This window comes from Arvicanthis niloticus, chromosome 7, assembly GCF_011762505.2.
Source record: "Arvicanthis niloticus isolate mArvNil1 chromosome 7, mArvNil1.pat.X, whole genome shotgun sequence".
NCBI classification, from domain to species: Eukaryota; Metazoa; Chordata; class Mammalia; order Rodentia; family Muridae; genus Arvicanthis; species Arvicanthis niloticus.
In genome coordinates, this window is record NC_047664.1 from 85,587,482 (window position 1) to 85,609,426 (window position 21,945).

The 21,945-nt window shown below is 38.1% G+C and overlaps 1 protein-coding gene across 5 annotated transcripts in view; it reads right to left on the reverse strand.

Moving 5' to 3' along the window:
* The window catches only part of Cenpc (centromere protein C), a 64,083-nt gene that overhangs the window by 24,428 nt on the left and 17,710 nt on the right, over positions 1–21,945 (reverse strand). For 2 of the 5 annotated variants that reach the window (XM_076938722.1, XM_034508225.2), the window contains exons 4-9: positions 20,665–20,735; positions 15,552–15,651; positions 12,866–13,151; positions 11,801–12,010; positions 4,971–5,551; positions 3,099–3,272 (exon numbers count right to left, since the gene is read on the reverse strand). In XM_076938722.1, the coding sequence (XP_076794837.1) occupies positions 3,099–3,272; positions 4,971–5,551; positions 11,801–12,010; positions 12,866–13,151; positions 15,552–15,651; positions 20,665–20,735 (1,422 nt within the window). Of the gene's footprint in view, positions 1–3,098; positions 3,273–4,970; positions 5,552–11,800; positions 12,011–12,865; positions 13,152–14,955; positions 15,060–15,551; positions 15,652–20,664; positions 20,736–21,945 lie in introns of those variants that run through there. The other 3 variants (XM_076938723.1, XM_076938724.1, XM_076938725.1) reach the window with 3 other exon arrangements.

Below are 21,945 nucleotides of genomic sequence, written 5' to 3' on the forward strand. Positions count from 1 at the left end.
CCAATCGAACTCTAAAGGAGATGCTTAATAGGCAAAAGGGATCAATAAGAACCCCCAAAGATAGATTACATAGTGCATTATTAACCTTAAATTTTTTGAATGCTAATGAACAAAACACCACAGCCGCTGAGAGACACTGGATGCTGAAAAAAACTACTGAACTAAATCAACCTGTTTATATTAAGGATATTCTGACGTCAGAATGGAAAGTGGGAAATGTGTTACGCTGAGGGAGAGGTTATGCCTATGTTTCCACAGAAAAAGAAAAGCTGTGGGTTCCTTCCAAGTTGATAAAAATCAGACATGACAAAGGGAGACCCCCTGAAGACCTCGTCGACACAGAAGAAAAGGGAGACTAACACAACCAACCAAATAGGTGACGTATATAGGGTGATGTTTATGTCTCTTTGTTGTTCCAGAGTTGTTTATGACAGCGCTGGAACTGGCTGGGGCTAAAATGTCTATACAAAGCCAAGAACATTTAATTGTGTACTAATTTCTCATGACTTAATACATGTCATCCTTTATGAGGGCATGTATACAAAGTTATATTATAGTTTGATTAAGTGATCAAACTAACCTGAAGAAGGGCAGTTGCCTTTCTTTATTGATCTTCATTGACCAAGCTGTGTGCCCTACATGCTCCACGTGAATGTCTTTATAAAACTACCTGCTGCTTTTAAGTTATATGTTACAGGATGAAAGAAGAGAAACACAGCCCTAGCAAGATTCATACTCGGGGATGCTGAGACTCCAGGACCTTCTGTTCCAGCCTCGTGCTTGATTCTACTGCAACTACATCGAAGCTGTTTCTTTTAAGGACTTGCTTCCAGAACTTTTCCAGAACAGCCAGATTGCCTGTCCAGCCTTTCTGACTGTCACAGTCATGGTGTCAGCTAAGCAATGAACTTTCTCAGCACATAGTGACTTCAAGGCAAATGATGCCCGCTAGCTCTCCTTTGACTAAGCCAATTTTCCAGTTTCCCTTTGGGCCCCTAGATGGGAATTCTTCACCCCAATTCAACTGGAAGCAGACAAAAGGAGATCATCGTCCCAGTTCCTTATGTTGGGGTAGATGGTTCTGGTTACTTTAGAAATTACACATGTTTTGTCATTTAAAGAATGCTTTACAAATGTAGCTTCGGACAGGGAGGGAACTAGAGAGCTTAATCTCTGGGATTTCTACCTTTCCTGTCCTCTTCTCTATCCTTCCTTCTTAGGTAAAAGGGAGGGAGGAAAGAAAGGAGGAGACATAGTAATATCATAGAAATAGACAAATAGGGTTAGGTTAGCAAATTTACTCTTAAGTGAAACATTACATAGGTATATCTTACATTGGTAGAAATTTTTATGATTGTTACAAGGTTGAAGTTATAATCTCTTATATTGGTATACAATTTATTTTGTACAAATTTAGGGTTTTCACTGGTGTGAGTTTCTTATTGATATAAAAGTGGGATTAATATTTTTACTCTCATATAGGCATTGTGCCTGTATAACTCATTTAGAAATACAAGGCTTAGACCCATTCCTTTTTAAACATTTTTTTTAAAAAACTGATTTGAGATGGTTGGCTTGTGAGTCAGGAGCCTATAGCAATTGCATGGCTCAGAGCTTACCGTTAGGGTGTTTTCTAGATTTTAATTAGAAATAGTGGAAAGGAATTAACAGACAATAGATTGCTTTACATAGATAGTTGGTTTTCAAAAACGTCAGAAGTCCATAGAATTGATGTTACAAACATTCCTGTATAAACATTCATTTTATTGGAGACCTGTCTGCTCCTTACAGCTTCCCTGTCTTGGATTCTAAGAAGAAATTGAGCATCCTTGAAGTTACTCCAGTTGTGGTGAAACAGCCACTAGGCAAGAATTGCCTCTTTTCATCTACAGACGAAATACTGTGCAGAAAAAAGACACACTTGCGGAATAGTTGACTGATTATATCTGCCAAGACAGAGTAATCAGCCCTTAGTAATTCTGCATCACTATGGTCTGTCAGATGATTCTGGGCCAGAAGGCTGAAGATTTGATGCTCCAACGTTCTGTAGTATAGGGAGTGTGCAGGTGTTCAGTGGTCTCTATAAATTGGCGAAGTTTTAGAAGCTATGCTTAGTGCTTCCCATAATTTCAATTAACCCAGTCATTCTGGATTTCTGACGGGGTTGAAAACGTATAGTCTCATAGCCAATCCTGTCTATTTACTTTGAGAGAAAAGATCTGAGTGGATGGTTTTCAGCTGACATTCATTCTGAAGACAGGATATAAGCCAGGTTCAGAACTAAGTCTTTTAGTTGAGAGAAATGGCAGAGGTTCTATTTAGTTAATAAAAATGATGGACTGGGTATTAGGCCTATCTTGTACTTTAACAATTACAACATGGTAATATAGTTTGTGTTCAATTTATATCTGAGAGAAAAGAGTTTTTTAATTGGACAAAAAGGGGGAAGTGTTGTGGATAGCCCTAGCCTTTTGTTTTCATGGTATTTCCACTCCTGGGAGGGGCTGCAGAGGAGTGAATCTTGTGAACCTTCTGTCCAATTGAATTTGTAAAATAAAGGCTAGAGCAGTGATTGGGCAGGAGAAGGGGTGGTGGAGAAAAAGGCTTAGGGGAGGAGTCAGAAGAGGAGTTAGAAGAGGGAGTTGCCAGGGGAGAGGCGAGGTAGGGAATGGAGAGCCCAGGAGAGGAGAGGAGCCGTTGGAGCCATTGGTGGAAGGACAAGGAGGAGGAGAAGAACATGGCTTAGAAAACCGCAGGTTTTAAGGGATCTCACAGCTGGGGAATAGAGTAGTACAATGGTAAATCTGCCCAATCCAAGGTTTGCAGTTTATAATCATAAATATTGAGCTGTGTTTTCCTTGACCGGATGTGTTTGAGTCAGAGATTTACCACAACACTTCTCTCATAGAATGTAAATCTTCATGAGCACTAGGACTTTTGATTTTGTCTGTTTGTCCACAACACATGTCTACATACAGAACACTGGAGAACTTTACACTTCAGTTACAATAGTGAATCAATTTAACTTTATCACATAACCCCATAAAGAATATCTATAGGGACCCTTCAATAAAGATAATTTAAATAAAAATACTTACTTTCATTTGGTTTTACCATCCACCAGTCAGATGGATGCTGAGAAACTCTACAACTTTTCCTGGAAGTCAAAGTTACTTCTTTGGAAACAAATTTGTTCTTGGACCCACTAGAAAAACATTTCTTTCCAGATTTTTCCTTATCTGTTTGGGTGGTATTCTTTTTTTTCTTATTTTCTAATATAAAGAAAAACCACAAAAACTATTCAAAAGTTTTCAGAAGTTCACAAAAGATTTTAAATAAATAAAACTCAATTACAAAACCATCTTACATTTATCCATTTTCACCACTGTTTCTTTAAAAGAGAACATGTTTTCAATTAAGATCTGTGATTTTCTGTCAATTAAATGTAAACATTGCACACTGCTTATCATAAACTAAAAGAGGAATATGTGTGCCTATGCTTGCAGGCACATGGGTACAGGCGCACATGTGTGCAAACCAGAGGACAACCCTAAATGGCACCTCTTCCATTTATGTATTTATTTATATTTTACTGAGAGAGCTCCTGCCTGTAGCTCAGCACTTAGGCTGCCCTGGCTGACCACCAAGCCCCAGGAATAGGCCTATCTTTGTCTCCCTAGCACTGGTATTACAAATGTATGAAACCACAACAGCTATAATTTTTTGACTTGGGGCTTGGGGATCAAACTCAGATCATTTTTCTCAGAAGGGAAGCACTGAGCTGTGTAGCTCTCTAAGCTGACTGTCTTTTAAAGAACAAAACATTGTTTCTTTGTCTTATCACTACTCAAAAATAAGACAGGAAATTACTGCCTTTCACTTTAATTGTTTTGAAATCTTATTTTGGAAGAAGACATTGAATATGACTAAATTATAAGCCTTGAAATGAAGTTACTTTGGATTAACTCTACCGGCTCAATTCATGTATCCTTAAAACTTGTGATTAGGTAGGAATTGGGATGATAGAAGGAGAAGCAAAAACTTAGTGACAAATGAAACTAGACACTGCTAGCTGTGATGATGGCGAGGACCAAGTCTAGGACTATGGGTAAGTGGATAGGACAGAAAAAGCAAGGAGCAGACCTTTCACAAACACACCGGAAGGAACAGAGTTACAAAAACATCTTTCAGTCTGTTTCAGTATCATAAAATTTCTGACCTAAAGAAGAATTATGCAAGATTTTTTTAAAAAGGACTGGAGAGATTGCTCAGTGGTTAGGAACACTGACTGCTCTTCCAAAGGTCCTGAGTTCAATTCCCAGCAACCACATGGTGGCTCACAACCATCTGTAATTGGGATCTGATGCCCTCTTCTGGTGAGTCTGAAGATAGCAAGAGTGTACTCATATACACAAAATAAATAAATAAAGCTATTTATTTATTTAATTAAAAAAAGATTTTAAAAAAATTTAAGTGTGTTTGTTTAATCTACTAAGTGTGTGGCATTTGTAACAATGAAAATTCACAGTCAGTATAGCAAGATATCAGAATAGTATATTCATTAACCAGTCGATATTCAAAAGTATTTATGAAGCTATAAAGCTCTACAGCAATATTAGGTAGAGATTTATCTTTTGTTCCTCTACTTTCATCCTATACACATTTGTATAGTTATGGCAATCTGCATACCCCATAAAAATGATCAAGTAGCAGAAGAAAACATATCATTAACTTGTTTATAGTCTTTCACTTCTCCATGTATGTTTCTGCCTTAAGAACTCTAAAAAAAGAAAAAAAATCAAGTGTGTCTGCCCTGAACTATACCTAGAGAGACTCCCAAGAAGAACTCCAAAAGGCTGGTGAATCTTTAGAGGAGTTTTCTGTTGCTTACCTCCCAAAGCTAAGAGAAATGCTAACAATTATAAAATGATACAAGAGTGCTCATACTCTGGATTACTATGAACACTTACCAAGAGCAGGTGTGTGTTTCTTGGAAATAGGCTCATTCCTCACCTCTTCACAGTCTTCCATATTTCTTTCTGAATTTATTTGTAACTTGTCTTGGCTACTTTTTGACATATTCCTAGTTTTACTTTTGCAATGCCCCATGCTGAGCTCCTCAGCTACATTAAGCTTCCGTTTCACAGTTCTTTTCCTGGTGGATGGTTTGTTGGCATTCTCAGAGTGCATTCCATTGTCTGAAGAACCACACTTGTTTTCCAACTCATTTGTCCAAGTAGTTCCCAGGTTTTCTTCAACAGAGAGCTGAGCTTCTTCTATTGGGAGAGCCTTATCAGATGGTGTGTTATTTATCACAGTCATGGAGGATAAACTAGGAGGTTTCTCTCTTGACTTCTTACCTTGAGGTATTGCAATGTTTTCAGGAGATGGCATGTGGTGGCTCAGATGTCTGCCTTTCCTTGGTATTGTCACCCAACGTTGACCTGAAAAACTTCTATCTGACCCATCAATAATAAATTCATCTTCTAATAATTTCATGTGGTCCAGAGACGGAGGAGGCGGAACTGTTGCTGTGTGCCTAACCACAGAACTAAAGCAAAACATTAACACTTAGAGAGCCAGAAGCTTCATCTTTGTTTAGTGAATAAATATCTTATACAGGAAATAGCATCTCTATCTGTTTAAGAAATTAGACCGTATTTCTCCTGAATTTTCCCTTATTCTTCTCTCCATTTTATACTAATAAAAGATCATAGGAATTTAAAGCTGGGCATCTACTTTAATGTCCTTCATTAAATACACATACTAAAACCTTGAAATACACAATTGTATAATTATAACCCAAATGTATTTTATGATAGAAAATGCATGTCATATCTATATATGTTTGATTAAATTATTTGGACAGATACCTGTATTTCTTCATATCTAAAATGCAACAAGATTAAAGATAATAAACCACCATACTTAATATTTTTAGAGAACAATAATATAACTGATCCTGAATGGTTTCTTCTTTTCTCCATATCTAACTGAACTCCATCCATAATAGCATCAAATACACAGATGTCAAATGAAAGAAAAATAATAATTATTCCTTCATATAAATGAATGATACCATACAAAATTTGATCTTAAGGTTCAAGTCTCATGCTTATTTTCACACACAGTTCAGTATTATAATAATGGTTAAGAATAAACTAGGGTACCACAGGCACAAGAAATATAGTGCTACAAAGCCAGGCAAGGATAACTCTTATTTACAAAGCAGACAATGCCACACAATCTACTCTCATGAGGCTGTAGCCCTGTGTCCCCAAAACTCTAGCTCTAAATTTCTTGTACTAAAAAAGCATCATCACACTTGCATGTACTCAGTTACTACTCAGTTACAAAACAGACAGCTTCAGCTCTCATCAGCTTATAACCTGCCAATTGTGCTAAAATATTCATAAAAGAACACAAGCTTATACATCTTAGGCAATTCACGCATTTAGTGATTGTCTTGGTTGGGTTTTGTTTGTTTTATCTGGGTTTTTTGCTTTCTTTTCTTTTGTTTGTTTTTGCTTGTCAACTTGACACAAGCTACTGTTATCTAATTAAAAAAAAAAACATAATTGAGAAAATGCCTCCGTAAGATACACACCTGTGACGCATCTCCTTAGTAAGTGACTGACATGGGAGGGCCGGCCATGGTGAGCAGTGCCACCCCTAAGCAGGTGGTTCTGGACGATCTAAGCAGGCTGAGCAAGCCACCTTGCAACAAGCTAGGAAGCAGCTCTCCTCTGTTGCCTGTGCTCCTGTTACTGCCTCCAGGTTCCTACTCTGACTTCCCTTCATGACAGACTATAATTAGTGCAGAAAAAGGGAAATAAACCCCTCCCTCCCACGTTGCTTTTGGTCATGGTATTTTATCACAGCAATAAAAACCCTAACTAACTCAGAGAGTGGTACCAGGTCATGGAGTGTTACTGTGGCATGCCCCACCGCACGATTTTGGGAAGTTTGTGTTGGCATTTGAACTTTAGACTTGAAAAGCGACTGAGTACTTAGAGCACCTCAGTAGGCTGTTGTGTGGAACCCTGAAAGATAATATTGAGAGCAATGCAAAAGATAGGGACCTAACTTGTAACGTGTCTGCGGAAAGTTGGTGAGAGTCCCTTCAAGACTCTATTGGGAATATTTGAAATTTGAATTAAGAATTTGTGGTTCTAGTCAGCTAGAGATGGAAGAACTGGTGATTAACAAGAGTTCATCTGCACCAGCAACGTGAAACCCTTGCTTTGCTGGGGCAACCTACACTGGTAAACAGGGGCTAAGGAATAAGCTGTGATTAAGATCATCGAGGCAAAACTCTCAGGACTTTCTTCAAAGTCAGTACACAGAAGCTATGGTCTACAGGTAGCCCAGGTGTGCCTTGTGCTGTCAGTCAAACTTATATAAGAGTGTCCCCAGGTGGTACTTGTTTTAAAACAAGTCATGGAGAGACGTTGAAGCTTAGCACCATGTAACAGGGTTAGATGTCTTGAGGATGGCTCAGGTGAAGTTACTGATGAAGATGCAGCCAGTTGCTATGAAGACTCCAGGATTTTGGAGCTGTCAGCAGTATTAGATGACAAGCAAGGCCAGCAGCAGCCTGTGTACAGTGCACAGTGGAGCAGCCTGTGTACAGTGCACAGTGGAGCAGCCTGTGTACAGTGCACAGTGGAGCAGCCTGTGTACAGTGCACAGTGGAGCAGCCTGTGTACAGTGCACAGTGGAGCAGCCTCCGCCTGGGAGCTGTGCAGTGTGTGCTATAGCAAGCCCTTTTGGAGCCTCAAAGATTATGATTCCCAGAAGTATAACACTGAGCTGAACAATATTTGGACTTTCTTTTGTTTTGGTTTACAGAGGAATACACTCTGGTTCTTCTCTCTTGGAATTTGAAGGTATGTAACTTAAAAAAACAAAAAACAACAACAACAACAACAAAAAAAAAAAAAAAACAGAAGCCCAGAGTTAAAAGACTTTAAAAGCCCATATTTTAGAAGATTGGATATTATAGAGATTCCTTGGATATTTTGGATGGCTTTGTTTTAATGTTTTAAAGAGAATGACTTTAAAGACTGTGGAGTTTTTAAGTTTCAAATGTGTTTTATATGAAGATATAGATATTAACATATCATCTTGAGAACAAATGAACAAGAAAGGTTGTCACTTAAAACTGATGTCCTTTTGTGTCAAAATAATAAGGAGTATTGGTCCTGATTGATTTTTTGGTGTTTTATGTTTTCTATTGGTTTGGTTCTGAACTTGACACAAGCTAGTGTTGTCTGAGAATGGAGCAAAAGAACACTCACTAAGACACAATTCTCATCATCTAGAGTGACACAGTGTAAAAATAAGGACTAGTGCACTATGATTAAATAGCACTTCGTCCAATTAACTGGAAAGGTCCTATGAAGTAGGAATTATTCAAAGGACTGTAATCAGATAAACTCATTTTTCACTGTTGTTTCCATACCAGTCTTAAGCAAACCATACAATGCAGTGAGATATGCAAAATCAAAAACTAGAGTAAATGACTTAGTGTCCAGACTCTAAAGATAGTCTGCACATTCTCTAATCTCAAATTCTTAAAAACATATAATGTAAAATAATAAATATGCTAAAAATACAGTGTTTTAATAGTTGACTTACATAATTAAAAAATGAACAACTAGTAACAAAGTTAACATACTTAGGAGACTATAATTAATGAATGTTTAATGGACATACTGTTTAACATTTTAAGAAATAAGCAAACTGACAGACAGATGTAGTTCGCTTTGTCTGTGTGTTATTTGTAATCCCTAGTTCTTTCTCTAAGAATGTGATGTGAAGCATTTTTACGGAAGCCACCTGTGATGGTTTGTAGATGCTTGGCCCAGGAAGTGGCACTGTTGGGAAATGTGGCCTTGTTAGAGTAGGTGTGTCACTATGGGCATGGACTTTAAGACCCTCATCCTAGCCACCTGAAAGCCAGTCTCCTGCTAGCAGCCTTCAGATGAAGATGTAGAACTCTCAGCTCCTCCTGCACCATGCCTGCCTGGATGCTGCCATGTTCCTGCCTTGATGATAATGGACTGAACCTCTGAACCTGTAAGCCAGCCCCAATTAAATGTTGTCTTTATAAGAGTTGCCTTGGTCATAGTGTCAGTCAGTTCACAGCAGAAAAAGTCTAAGATACCACCCCAGACCAGGACTTAAGACCTCATAGGTATCTTCCTCTCTTCCCCTACTTCAATTGTACTATTATGTAACCATCATTCAAATTAAATGTAAGCTTAGTAAACAACCTTGACAATATTAAAGTTAAAAATAGATGATTTCTGATTAGGTAGAAAACTCATTCAAGACTATGTCACATTTGGGCAAGATGAGTCAGTCATAATGAGTTTCAAAAATGTTAGAGAATGACAGTGAACAGATGAGTGAGACTGGAGAGCACTGAGGAGTCACTGGAGGATGACAGTGAACAGATGAGTGAGACTGGAGAGCACTGAGGAGTCACTGGAGGATGACAGTGAACAGATGAGTGAGACTGGAGAGCGCTGAGGAGTCACTGGAGGATGACAGTGAACAGATGGGTGAGACTGGAGAGCACTGAGGAGTCACTGGAGGATGACAGTGAACAGATGGGTGAGACTGGAGAGCACTGAGGAGTCACTGAGCTGCTACATGTGACTATAGAACTTAACTCACTACATTATCAACAACAACACTTGAAAAATAAGTTTTCTCTCAGATATGGTATAAAGTTCACAAATATGCATACCAAGTGTGTAGGGGAGGTGATAAGCAACAGAGACTGAACAAAAGAGAAATTTCATTGACCATAATTCAATATATTGTAAAAACTTCCTAGTGTGTCTATTAGCACTCTGTCAGAAAAAATAAATAAATAAAAACCTTCTAAACTGGAAAGGTGTCTAAATTAAGAAACACTTACATAAAGTAATAAAACTAAAGGCAGAAAGTAAAAGCTCAGAAGGAGACTTGAAAAACCCTAGACTTCAAGAGAAAATAGTAACTGCCAAACAAACATGGACTTGGCTTACACACAGCAATGTGCAATGCAGAAAATGTTCACCAGGAAGGGGGAAAGGCAGTTGATTTCTCACAACAAAGCAACAATAGATCTCCACCCTAGCTGCCATTAATTTTAGGTGTGGTCAGGACTTAGCAATCCCTATGTGCACATTATTATTAAGTGCAGCATGCTGTTTAAGTAGATAGAACACATAAAATGTATTTTAGGACAAGTTTAGCCATCAGAGAAACATAAATCAAAACTCTGAGATTTCATCCTTTGCTAACCAGAATGCCTAAGATTTAAAAAAAAAAAAAAAAAAACCATCAACTATTGGCAGGAATGTAGGGAAATGGGGACACTCACGCACTACTAATGGGAGAGCAAATTAGTAGAGCCACTATGAAAATCAGTATGGTGGGTCCTCAAACAGCTAAAAATAGAACTATCATATGAATCAATCATACCATACTTTTGAGTATATTCCCAAAGGATTCTTTATCCTATTATAGAGACACCACCTGATCACCCACATTCAAGGATGCTCTGTATCACAGCTGGGAATAATGGGATAGGACTGTGGTTCTAGTTTATTGGGTTTGGAAACTGAAAGAATGATTAAGATGGACAGCCAAGGACATCATATTGTGCCACTAGAGGTGAAATTCCTAAATTCTCAATAGCTAGAAAATGAAAATATCCTAGATGTCTATCAACTGATGAATGTGGTATACTATCACAATTTAATATTATTGAGCCATTAAGAAAACTGAATTGACATTAAGACCCTATTGCTGAAGACGCCACATATCTGAGTCATAAAATGACTTGTCTCAAGATGAAGTCATTGATACAATCATGGCCTGAATAGCACAAAAGTAAACCAACCACTACCTAATTGGATTTAGCTGCCACTCCACAAGATGAAACTCGTACCTGGCACTGTGGCTACACAGGCCATAGGCCCTAGGGGACAACCTGCTATCTTCTTCTCTAAATGGACATCTTATTAAATGGAGCCCTATTGGATTTTGTTATGTTCATACATGACTGTATCTCCCAGCCCTCCTCAAGAGAAGCAAGTATTTGACAAGGACAAGGGAGACCTACAACTGGTGCAAGTACACAGAGAATTAAAGTGTGGAGTGTCCAGCCCTAAGGGGGTATCTGTGTCACATCCCCTCCTCTCAAGTGATCAAATAATCAAGAAATCACTGACGGGGGAAAGGGAAAAGAATGCAAGAGTCAAAGGCAAAGATGACGTGCAAAGAAACAGAGTCTTCCAGACACAACAGGGCAGCTCCATATATGAGTGGTTGTGACAGTATACACAAGATCTGTGCAAACACACGCCAGCCCAGGTAAACACAAAATCCCACCCCTAACCCAGGAGCTACTAGCAGCTAATAGCTGCTGACATAGGGAGACTCAGTTCTCTCTAAGAATGTAGCCCTAGTAAGTCAACTATGTTCCAGTGGAAGGCCACACATCCAAGATATATGGGCAGCACAAAACGAACCTGACTGACAGGTGTTTAAAAAAGAAAAAGAAAAAAGCCACAAATCTGCATTTGAAGAGGTGTGGATCTGGGGAGAGTTTGTGGTGTCATATAATGGTGGGGGGCACAAATGATCTAAACACATTGTATAAAATTCTAACAAAATTTTTATAATTGAATAAAAAAAATAAAGAAAAAGATTTCTATATCAAATAACACTGGGAATCCCTAGATATGGTTCACAGAATGAAACAGACAAAATATCCATAAGGACGGTTTCAGAACTTTACCTGGATTTACTTTTCCTCTTGACAGTTTCTAAAAACAATTCTGCAAAACTCTTTTTAGATTGCGGTTGAACTTCAGAGCTCAGACTGTCTCTTTCCTGAGAGACTTCTGATGATGTCCCTTCTTGTCCCTCGGATAAGTTATCCTCCACTTGTAATGCACTGTTCTCCATTTCTGCTGTGTTCGAAATAACTTTATCTTCAAAGTTTAACCTGAAAGGTTAAAAAGGTAAGCCAGGTTCTCCCATGAGGTAAATTACACACATTACAAAGGTCTTCAAATAACAAGGTACCTTAAATAACCATTTTTTTTGCATCCTAATAGCAAAAAGGAAAGCTCTAAAAAATGGAACTGGGTTTATAACTCTGTTCTAGAAAAGACCTAATACTCACCCTTGCAATTACAAATAATATGTATGAAATATAAATCATTTCTTATGAGGTGGTGAGAATATGAGCAATTATATACATAATTTGTGTGTTTTTGTGTGTATGCGTGCATGTATACATGTATGTTTGTATGTATATGTGTGTATGTATATATGTATATGATATATATAAAAATGTCAATGAAAATTACCTTGTAAAATAACTAAAAAGTTAATTAAACAAAAGAAATTATAGAAAACGTACTATTATCACAAAGGAAACTGTCTTATTTATCGTGCATCTGTATACATGTTGTATACAGATGTGCATACCTCAGCATGCACATGGAAGTTAGAGGACAGCTCTGTGGAGTCGGATTCCTCTTTCCATCTTTATTTGGCTTTCAGAGACTGAACTCTGGTTAGCAGACTTGCACACCAAGTGCTGAACCATTTCACCAGCCCCACAAGGAAAGCACTTTCACATATACTATAAAACAGTAAGCCTCTAAATGTCTCTGAAGTATACGTTAATGCTTTCCTTACTACTAAATAACACTAAAGCTAAGCAAAAAAGTATTGTCTGTTTCCTCATGTTATCCCTTAAACCCTTGCTTTAAATCTACATAAAGGGTTAAATTAACATTTTTAATATGAGGATAAAAATAAGCATAGTTATCATTACTTAAATAAAAATTACCTTTTCCTGGTTTTAAAAGAAGTCTCTCTATTTGAAGACTGCACATCTATTGAACTCCTTGAGACAGAAGCCACTCTCTTTTGGCCAGCAGATGAAACGGCTTTCTGTGACACCGACACTTGTGCATCCAGAAGAACCACAGGGGAGCCAACAGATGAGTACAAGTCATCACCAGATGCACCATGGCGACCTTCCATTTTCTTGCTTGACAGCTTGTTTGAGTTTGGTGTACTTTTGGAGACAGCATCAGTAGACAGACTTTTCTGATGAACTTCATTACTCTGAACTAAAACAAAATTATATGATAGTTCTCAGTAGTTTAAAACAGTATTTAAATCAAATGTACTTTTAAAAACTAACCATAACTTAATTAGAAGCTTGCAGAGAACTTTTCATTAAGTTTAGATTCAAAGCTCTCTGATTAAAATGCCTAAGTACTTTAAGAGTACTGAGTACCTTAATTTACCAAACTAATGAGCTGAAACATGTACTTGGTCCACCCTAACTGCGGCTATGAAAAGACTGAAATCCTCAAACACAGGAACTTCTAAATTTAGGCCCAAAGTCTTGAGATATAAAGATTGTACACAGATAAAATAATGAGAAGCGAAAGAAATGATAAGATTCTGTTATGTTTAGGCTAACAGCAAGTAAGCTAACATGGCTATTCGAGCATATACATATAATATGTATGTAAGTACATATGTGTAAACATGTACTCATATGCGCACATACATATATACATATACAGACTAGATATACGTATTATAGAAAGTCACCTTCACTCTTCAAATATCAAAGTAAAATGCCTATTAACTCACTGCTTTATTAACATTAACTTGCTGCTCTTAAATACAAAGAGTTAAAAAATTACAAAAACAGGCTTTTGGTTCAGTGGCAAGATGTCATTTTCCTGCTTCTCTCTCCTAATACAACTAAATTCCTTAGAACCATCCATCTGCCAACAATAACAAGGCTCTGAAACCTGAAAGCAGGGAAAGTACCTAGAAAACTGGAGATTTAAGGAACAATCCACAGCATGGTCTCTTGGGTTTTCTGCTCACCTCCCATTTGTCCCCAGCACCTTAGAGGTCTGAGCCCCAGAACCAACAGTACACAAAGGAAGGAAGGAACCCATAGTGTCTCAACAGACACAGCCCTAAAGGAACCCTCCAGCCTGTGCTATATAACATGGGCTCTATAACATGGAGGCTCCACTCTGCCTGACGTGAGTATATGTGTGTGTATATCGTACTAGTTATAAATATAGATGTAGATATAGATATATTGTAAAAGACAGAAACAAAACTGATGATTCTCAAAATAATTACTACATGAAGGCCATACTAGGTAGAGTCTTAACAGTCATTGGGAACTGAATAAAACTGTAAGTTCAAAGAAGATGTTGTGAGTGGCAGCCAAGTAGATGAACATGTCGACTGTGACGCACACACCCTGTAAACCGAGCGTGTCAGCACCGTACTGACATAGTAAAACACAAATGAGGTCAGTTGACTGTGACGCACACACCCTGTAAACCGAGTGTGTCAGCACTGTACTGACATAGTAAAAAAACAAATGAGGTCAAAGTTCAAAAGTGTACTAAATTTAATAGAGATTCAAGACAAAAAAGTAATAAATTCAGAAAAGATTAATGAATGTATCTGAGAAAACAAACATGAAATATTATATCACTTTATAGATAAAATCCATATTATACTGGATTTTACTGTATAAAATTCAGATGTACTATGCTCCTTAAAAGATAATTAAATTAGTATTTTGTATACGTACTAGTAGGGAAAAAAAACTGCATTACCAAACTAGGGAACTAGGCAACTTACAACTGAGAGTCACACATTTTACAGTTAAAATAAATAGTGTTGAATTACATGGTTAGAATATAATTTCTGTTATCATGATGACCAACACCTTTAATCCCAGTACTTGAGAAGAAGAGACAGACCGACCTCTGAGTTAGAGGTCCACCTAATCTCCACAGTGGGTTCCACAGCTACATAGTACGATCCTGTCTCAAAAAATAAATAAAAGCAATTTTAGGACTGGCAAAATTGACTAGCAGCACTTACCAAGCAAGCTTGAATCCGTTCCATCCCTAGAAGCTATGTGAAGCTCTGTGAAAGGAGAAAAGCACCTCCACAGAGTAGTCATCCGACTTCCACATGCGTGCCATGGCACACAGCACAGTGCCATACACACAAATAATAAGTAAAATGTAAATATATATCTATATGTTTAAGTCCATAGTCTAGGAATCAGTTAGAAACAGACATGGCCCAATGGGCAAGCATGTCACATACATGCTACGATGTGTTAAATGGGCAAGCATGTCACATACATGCTAGGATGTGTTAAATTTATGAGCACCAATGGGTATGGAAGGGTCCAAGAATTCCCCAACAAAATGATGGAAGCAATGACTAAATTTTTCATGTAAATCCGTGAGTCTAGTAGCTGAAATAGAATAGTACTCTTCTAACTTGAAACAAAGATAAGGAAAATGTTAAAAAAGTAGCAGTGCCTAACCCAAAGTAAAAGAAAGAAACGGCAAAGGGGAAACCCCACACCCTAACCACAACCAGCAGTACCTGGCCTGACTCGGCTCTTGTACCTGGGCACAATGTGTTCAGCCTTTGTCCTGAACTGACATGTGGACATGACCCACCTGATCCAGCAGCAGCCTCACTCGGCTCTGCAGAAACCGGCAGAGAGGCTCCTTTCCTCCTTGAAGAAACCGGAACTGATTCTGAATGTGATGCTTGGCACTGAGCACAGAAGAAAGACATTTCACCTACTTTTATTATATTGTCAATTCTAACTAGACACATGCTTTTAAAATTGGAGGGAAATTTCTTTTTTTTCTTTTTTCTTTTTTTTTTGGGTTTTTCGAGACAGGGTTTCTCTGTGTAGCCTTGGCTGTCCTAGAACTCACACTGTAGACCAGGCTGGCCTCGAACTCAGAAATCCGCCTGCCTCTGCCTCCCAAGTGCTGGGATTAAAGGCGTGCGCCACCACCGGCTGGCGGAGGGAAAAAGAAAGAACACCAAAGGACTACTGAACAGAGGAAATAAACTATAGGATAATGCATAGTGTCTCTAACATTTAAAACACCAGACATGATTATATGTACAAAAAAGCAAGTTCATAGAAATACATAATGATGTCATTAACGAAAAGTTAAAAAGGTAAAAAAAAAAAAATGAAACAACAACATTTAGAAATTCACTTTATGTAAAAAAGTGTTAACACAGCATACCTAATCATTCAATGTGCTCTCTTAGAGGACTAGCCATTGCTGGGAATCTACAAAGCTGTTTTGACAACCCTTCTTTAACAAGCAGTAAGGCAGTCTGCCTTAATGACTTATAGTGAACACTCACTTCGTTTCCTTCTGGAATTATGTTTGATGGACAAGTGATGTCCATGGAACCAGAACACAATAAAAACAGACTTAGGGACTATAGCAAATTCATGGCTTGGAGTTTATTGTTAGGGTGTTTTCTATGTTTTATTTAGAAATACCTGAGTGGAGTTAACAGGCATCAGTCTAGATTACCTTCCATGGTTAGTTGGTTTTCAAAACGTCAGAAGTCCACAGAATTGACGTTACAAACATTTCTGTATTAATGTTCATTTTGATTAGAGACCTGTCTGCTCCTGACAGCTTCCTGTATTGGATTCTAAGAAGAAATTGAGCATCTTTGGAGTTACTCCAGTTGTGGTGAGACAGCCACTATGAAAGAATTGCCTCTTTCCATCTACAGACAAATTACTGTCCAGAAAAGGACACACTTGCAGAATAGTCCACTGATTATATCTGCCTAGACAGAGTAATCAGCCCTTAATAATCCTGCATCACTAAGGTCTGTCAGATGATTCTGGGCCAAAAGGCTGAAGACCAGATGCTCCAACGTTTTGTAGTATAGGGACTGTCCAGGTGTTCAGCGGTCTCTATAAATTGGCTAAGTTTTAGAAGCTATGCTTTGTGCTTCCCATAATTTTAATTAACTCAGCCATTCTGGATTTCTGACTGGGTTGAAAACTCATAGCCAATCCTGGCTATTTACCTTGAGAGAAAAGATTTGAGTGGATGGTTTTCAGCTGACATTCATTCTAAAGCCAAGGAAAAAGCCAGGTTCAGAACTAAGTGTTTTGGTTAGGAGAGATGACAGAGGTTCTGGTTAGTCAACAAAATGATGGACTGGATATTAGGACTATCTTGTACCTCACTGGTACAAATTGTCATAATTATGCTCTAATTGTATTTTGAGAGAAAAGGTTTTATTTTTAACAGGAAGGGTGATATGTAGAAGGAGCTAAGGTGGGAGGAGTACCGAGAGGAAGAGAAGGAGTAAGAAAAGGAGGAGAAGAAGGAAAGGAGAAGCTAGGTGATGAGAGAGAGAAAGAGAGAGAAAGGGGGGGGAGGATATCGAAGCAGATGTTCATGTGTCTCCACCAGTCAAAGATAGTTTTTATATCTAGGTTGGGTATTGGGTTACACTTCTGATTGAGCATTACCAAACTTATAAAGCCTTTGATTAACCTTCTTAAAAAGTGCATAAAAGCAAAACGGAAAAGGGAGCATGGGATAGGGGTTTTCTGGGGGGTGGGGGTGGGGAAATGGGGATGGCATCTGACATGTAAATAAAATATCCAGTAAAAAAAAGAAAAAGAAAAAAAATCCAGACTTAGTATCAAAAGGCTTTCCTGAAAAAAAAAAAAAAAAATAACATGCATGACTGTATTGTACTAAGTGATAGGTAACTAAGTGTGTATGCACATTATTCTTCACACCTAACATTCATGGTTCCTTGGACAGTACAGGAGCCTGTACATTGATGTGTCCAGACTTGATGTCCTATGATGTCCTATACCCGTATGAACCTGGCTACCTGTCCTACCTGTATAGCTATAATAAAACTCAAATTAACACTCTCTCTCTCTCTCTCTCTCTCTCTCTCTCTCTCTGTCTGTCTCTCTCTCTCTTTCCCATTTCTCTCTTTCCCACCCTCCTTCCCTCCCTCCCTCTTCCCTCTCTCCATCCCTCTCTCTGTGTCTCTCTTTAAGATTTATTTTACTGGGCTGAAGAAATAGCTCAGCAGTTACAAGCAAACACTACTTTCCCACAGGACCCAAGACTGAGTCTCAGCACCTCCATCAGTGACTCACAACTACCTGTAATTCCAGCTCCAAGAGGAACCAATATTTCTGGTCTCTTTAGGCACCTGTTCTCACATACATACATACATATATGCAATTAAAAATAACAAAAAAATGAAGATTTTATCTTTATTCTTCTGTATCTCTGTGCCTGCGTATGGAGAAAGTATGGAGGTCAGATTCCCTGGAGCCTAAGTCGGCAGCTGGGAGCCAACGACAACATGTGGTGGACTAACTCAGAGCCTCTAGGCAGAGGAGCAAATGCTCTTAAGCCACCGAGCCACCTCAGAAATTCCCTAAATTAGATTTCTTATGTGAAGGCTGCAGCTAGAAAGTCCCCATCTGGATAGAAACCTTAATACATACAAAGTCTCCACTATTTTAAATTTTTGTTCATAGGAGGAGAAAAAATTATAAATATATATATATATATATAAAATTTGTGGTAGTCCTGGCACACGGATAAAGGAAGATGCTACAGGAGAAATACCCACTGTCAAGAAGGTAAAAGAAGACATCATATGGATCCTGAAAGCATTAGAAACACTTTAGGGAGATATTACCAACTTTATATGAATAAATTTGAAAATGACCAAAAGCCCTCAACTGTCCACCATAACAACCTATAAGTAAAATCTTAGCCTTTCATATTCTGTATCTTATCTTGATCATGGCAATAAAAATTCTTCAAAATATACATTTAAGCCGGGCATACTAGTGTATAACTATAAGCACAATACTCAGGAAATCAAGGGAGAAGGATCAGGATTCTAGATCATCCGTGGCTGCACAGCAAGTTCAAAGTCAGCCTAAACTACTATCTCACAATTCTTGTTTAAGCCAAGCATAATAGTACGCTGTAATCCCAGCACTCGGGAGACTGAGGCAAGAGGCTCATGAGTTCAAGCTCAAATGAGACACTGTCTCAAGGTAATTAATAATTAAATACATGCACATACATACATACATACGTATACACATATATACACACATACACACACACATACATAAATACAAACATTCATACATACATACACACATACACACACCACAGCTAGAAAAAGAACCTTCCAAGCCTGAGGAGAAACACTCCTCTCAGCTAAATAGAAGATAGATTAATGTCTGTATCTACTAGCTAGAGAGAGACCAACCTCCCTAAGTCAGAAAACATGTAAGAAGCTTTTCTCCCCAGCTAAGGAATGAAGAAAATGAGCTGCAGATTATATCCCGTGAACCTGTCACTCACCTCCAAGCTCTAAACTAGAGTTTGTTTATGCTGTGCTTAACTAGCTGTCCCAGTAGGGGTCGCTGAACTACACAACATGCTTCATTCCACCTACAAAAGGAATCTCAAAAAGTAATATCTATAGGAACTTTTTCAGATGCAAACATCTGAAATATTACATTTTAACAAAGAAGTCAATTCATTATACACATGCATAAAACTGTCAAAGTACAACCTTATTTTTTATGAATTCAGTGACCAGCAGGGTGGTGGTGGCACACGCCTTTAATCCCAGCACTTGGGAGGCAGAGGCAGGCGGATTTCTGAGTTCGAGGCCAGCCTGGTCTACAGACTGAGTTCCAGGACAACCAAGGCTACACAGAGAAACCCTGTCTCAAAAAAACCAAAAGAATTTAGTGACCAAGTCAAGTTCTCAGAAAATTTTAAAGTTGGTCTTAACTTTCAAAGATCAATGTAATTTCTCATATTATAAAAGGTCTCTCCAATTCTGAAATTCTACATTCATTAAAACCAAAGGCTAGCTATTCTAGTACATACCAGCAATCAGGATGGTGAACTCAAGGCCAGCATAGGCAGGATTCCTAAATTCTAAGTCACCTTATAGTAGAACACTTTGTTTATCAGGTTTTAACAAACTTCACATCTAGAATTATATGATCTTTCTAATTAGTGCTGTTTCTAAATAGTATGTTTTGAAACACTAACTTCAAAAACTTCTTAAGCAGGAGTGTGGCTCAGTGATCCCACCTCTGTTTGGCATGTGCAAGGCCCTGGGTTCAAACACAGTGCTTGGAAAAAAATTACTCTACCTAGAATTTACTACGTCTAGATAACAAATCAACCTATCCTTTTAAGGCACATAATCAACCAAAACTAGCTTTTGTGGACAGCAACCTGTCGTGTCAGTCTTTAGAAAACACTAAACTTGCCAATCTGATCAGGAAGGAGCCTTAAAGCTGCCCATTTCCTAAAACTCTAGGAATTAGTTTAGAAGAAATGAAAATGATTGTTATAATTTTGTATTTGTAATTCCCAATTTCAAACACTAGAAATAGCAAACCAAGCCAGGCACGCCTTTAATCCCAGCAGTTGGGAGGCAGAGGCAGGCAGATTTCTGAGTTCAAGGTCAGCCTGGTCTACAGAGTGAGTTCCAGGACAGCCAGGGCTACACAGAGAAACCCTGTCTCAAAAAACAAAGAACAAAAAAAAAAAACAAAAAAAAATAGCAAACCAAAATTTTATAATACCTCCAAATTTATGAAATTCAACAGAAGCATCTCTTTAAATAAGACAACTAAAATTACATAAGAACACTGTTTAAACTCCATTCATTAAAGCACCAAACCTACATTGGTTCTCCTGTTTGACTTACCTCTTCGCTTGCTGATTGACTATAATTGTCTTTCTTCTTAGGTGTTGAAGAAGTCAATGACTCTGTTGAATCTGTAATAAAAATCATTGACAACAAGACTTATAAAGTATGGAGTAGGGGAGGAAAAAAACCAAGCTGGGCAAACTGAAATATAACTTTCAAAAAAATCCTCAAGCATTCAGGTAGAAGAGCCAGATAGATTTCTGTGACTTCAAGCCTACACTGATCTACATACTGAGACCCTTTCTTAAAAGAGTCTAATTGAACAATTAAAGTGGCTCTATATCAGTGGTTCTCAACCTGGGGTCATGGTCCCATTTGGGGTCACATAGCAGATGATATTCTGCATAGCAAATATTTACATTATGATTTATAATGGTAGTAAAATTACAGTTATTAAGTAGTAACAAGATGACTTTACATGGGGGTCACCATGAGGAACTGTATTAAAGGGATGCAGCATTAGGAAGGCTGAGAACACTGCTCTAGATGACTTGTGAAGAACTAGCAGTTGACTCTTCACAACACATTTAGCCAAAGAAACAGAGACATCAATGCAATATTCAAATATTCTTACAAGTATCAGAAACAGAAAACCAAATTCCTGAAAATTTTTCAGTTCTTTATCATCTGTAATGAAGATGTTTTTTTCTGCTGTCCTACTTTTTATACTAACAAAATACCTGAAACTGAGCTAGGGATGTAGCTTGGTGATGGGACGCTTGCCTAACCACAATGCCCTGGGTTTCATACTCAGATCTGTAAAAAGAACAGAGGTTCCAGAAGTTTAGTACCTAGCAAGAGTCTTTATTTTATGCCAGGCAAGTAAGAAACAGAACTGACAGAGTGTAAGTTCCCTCCTCAGACGCCTCATCTCTGAGCATCGTCACTTCACTGGAAACCAATGTTCCAGCCTGTGACTGTAGGCAATGACAGAAAACTACAGCATCGGCCATCACTGCCCTCCCTGATCATGCTTGGCCCTCAAAGTGCTGTTTGTGCTGACTTATCATTTCATAATAAACAGACTTAATCATCTCTTTATAATAAACGAATGATCCCTAGAACTCTCTACTTATCTCCATTATACTTTTCCCATTATAGAAATGCTTGGATCTATAAGTATCTAATTTTCTGTTTTTTCCAGATTTGGGGATATTTACATATGCAGCATAAGATTTCTCTTGGGTCAACACAAAAGTTATGTACATTTCACATATACTACACAAAAAATAGGTAACTTTGTGCATAAATGAAGTTTAATAGAATCTTGCATTTGTG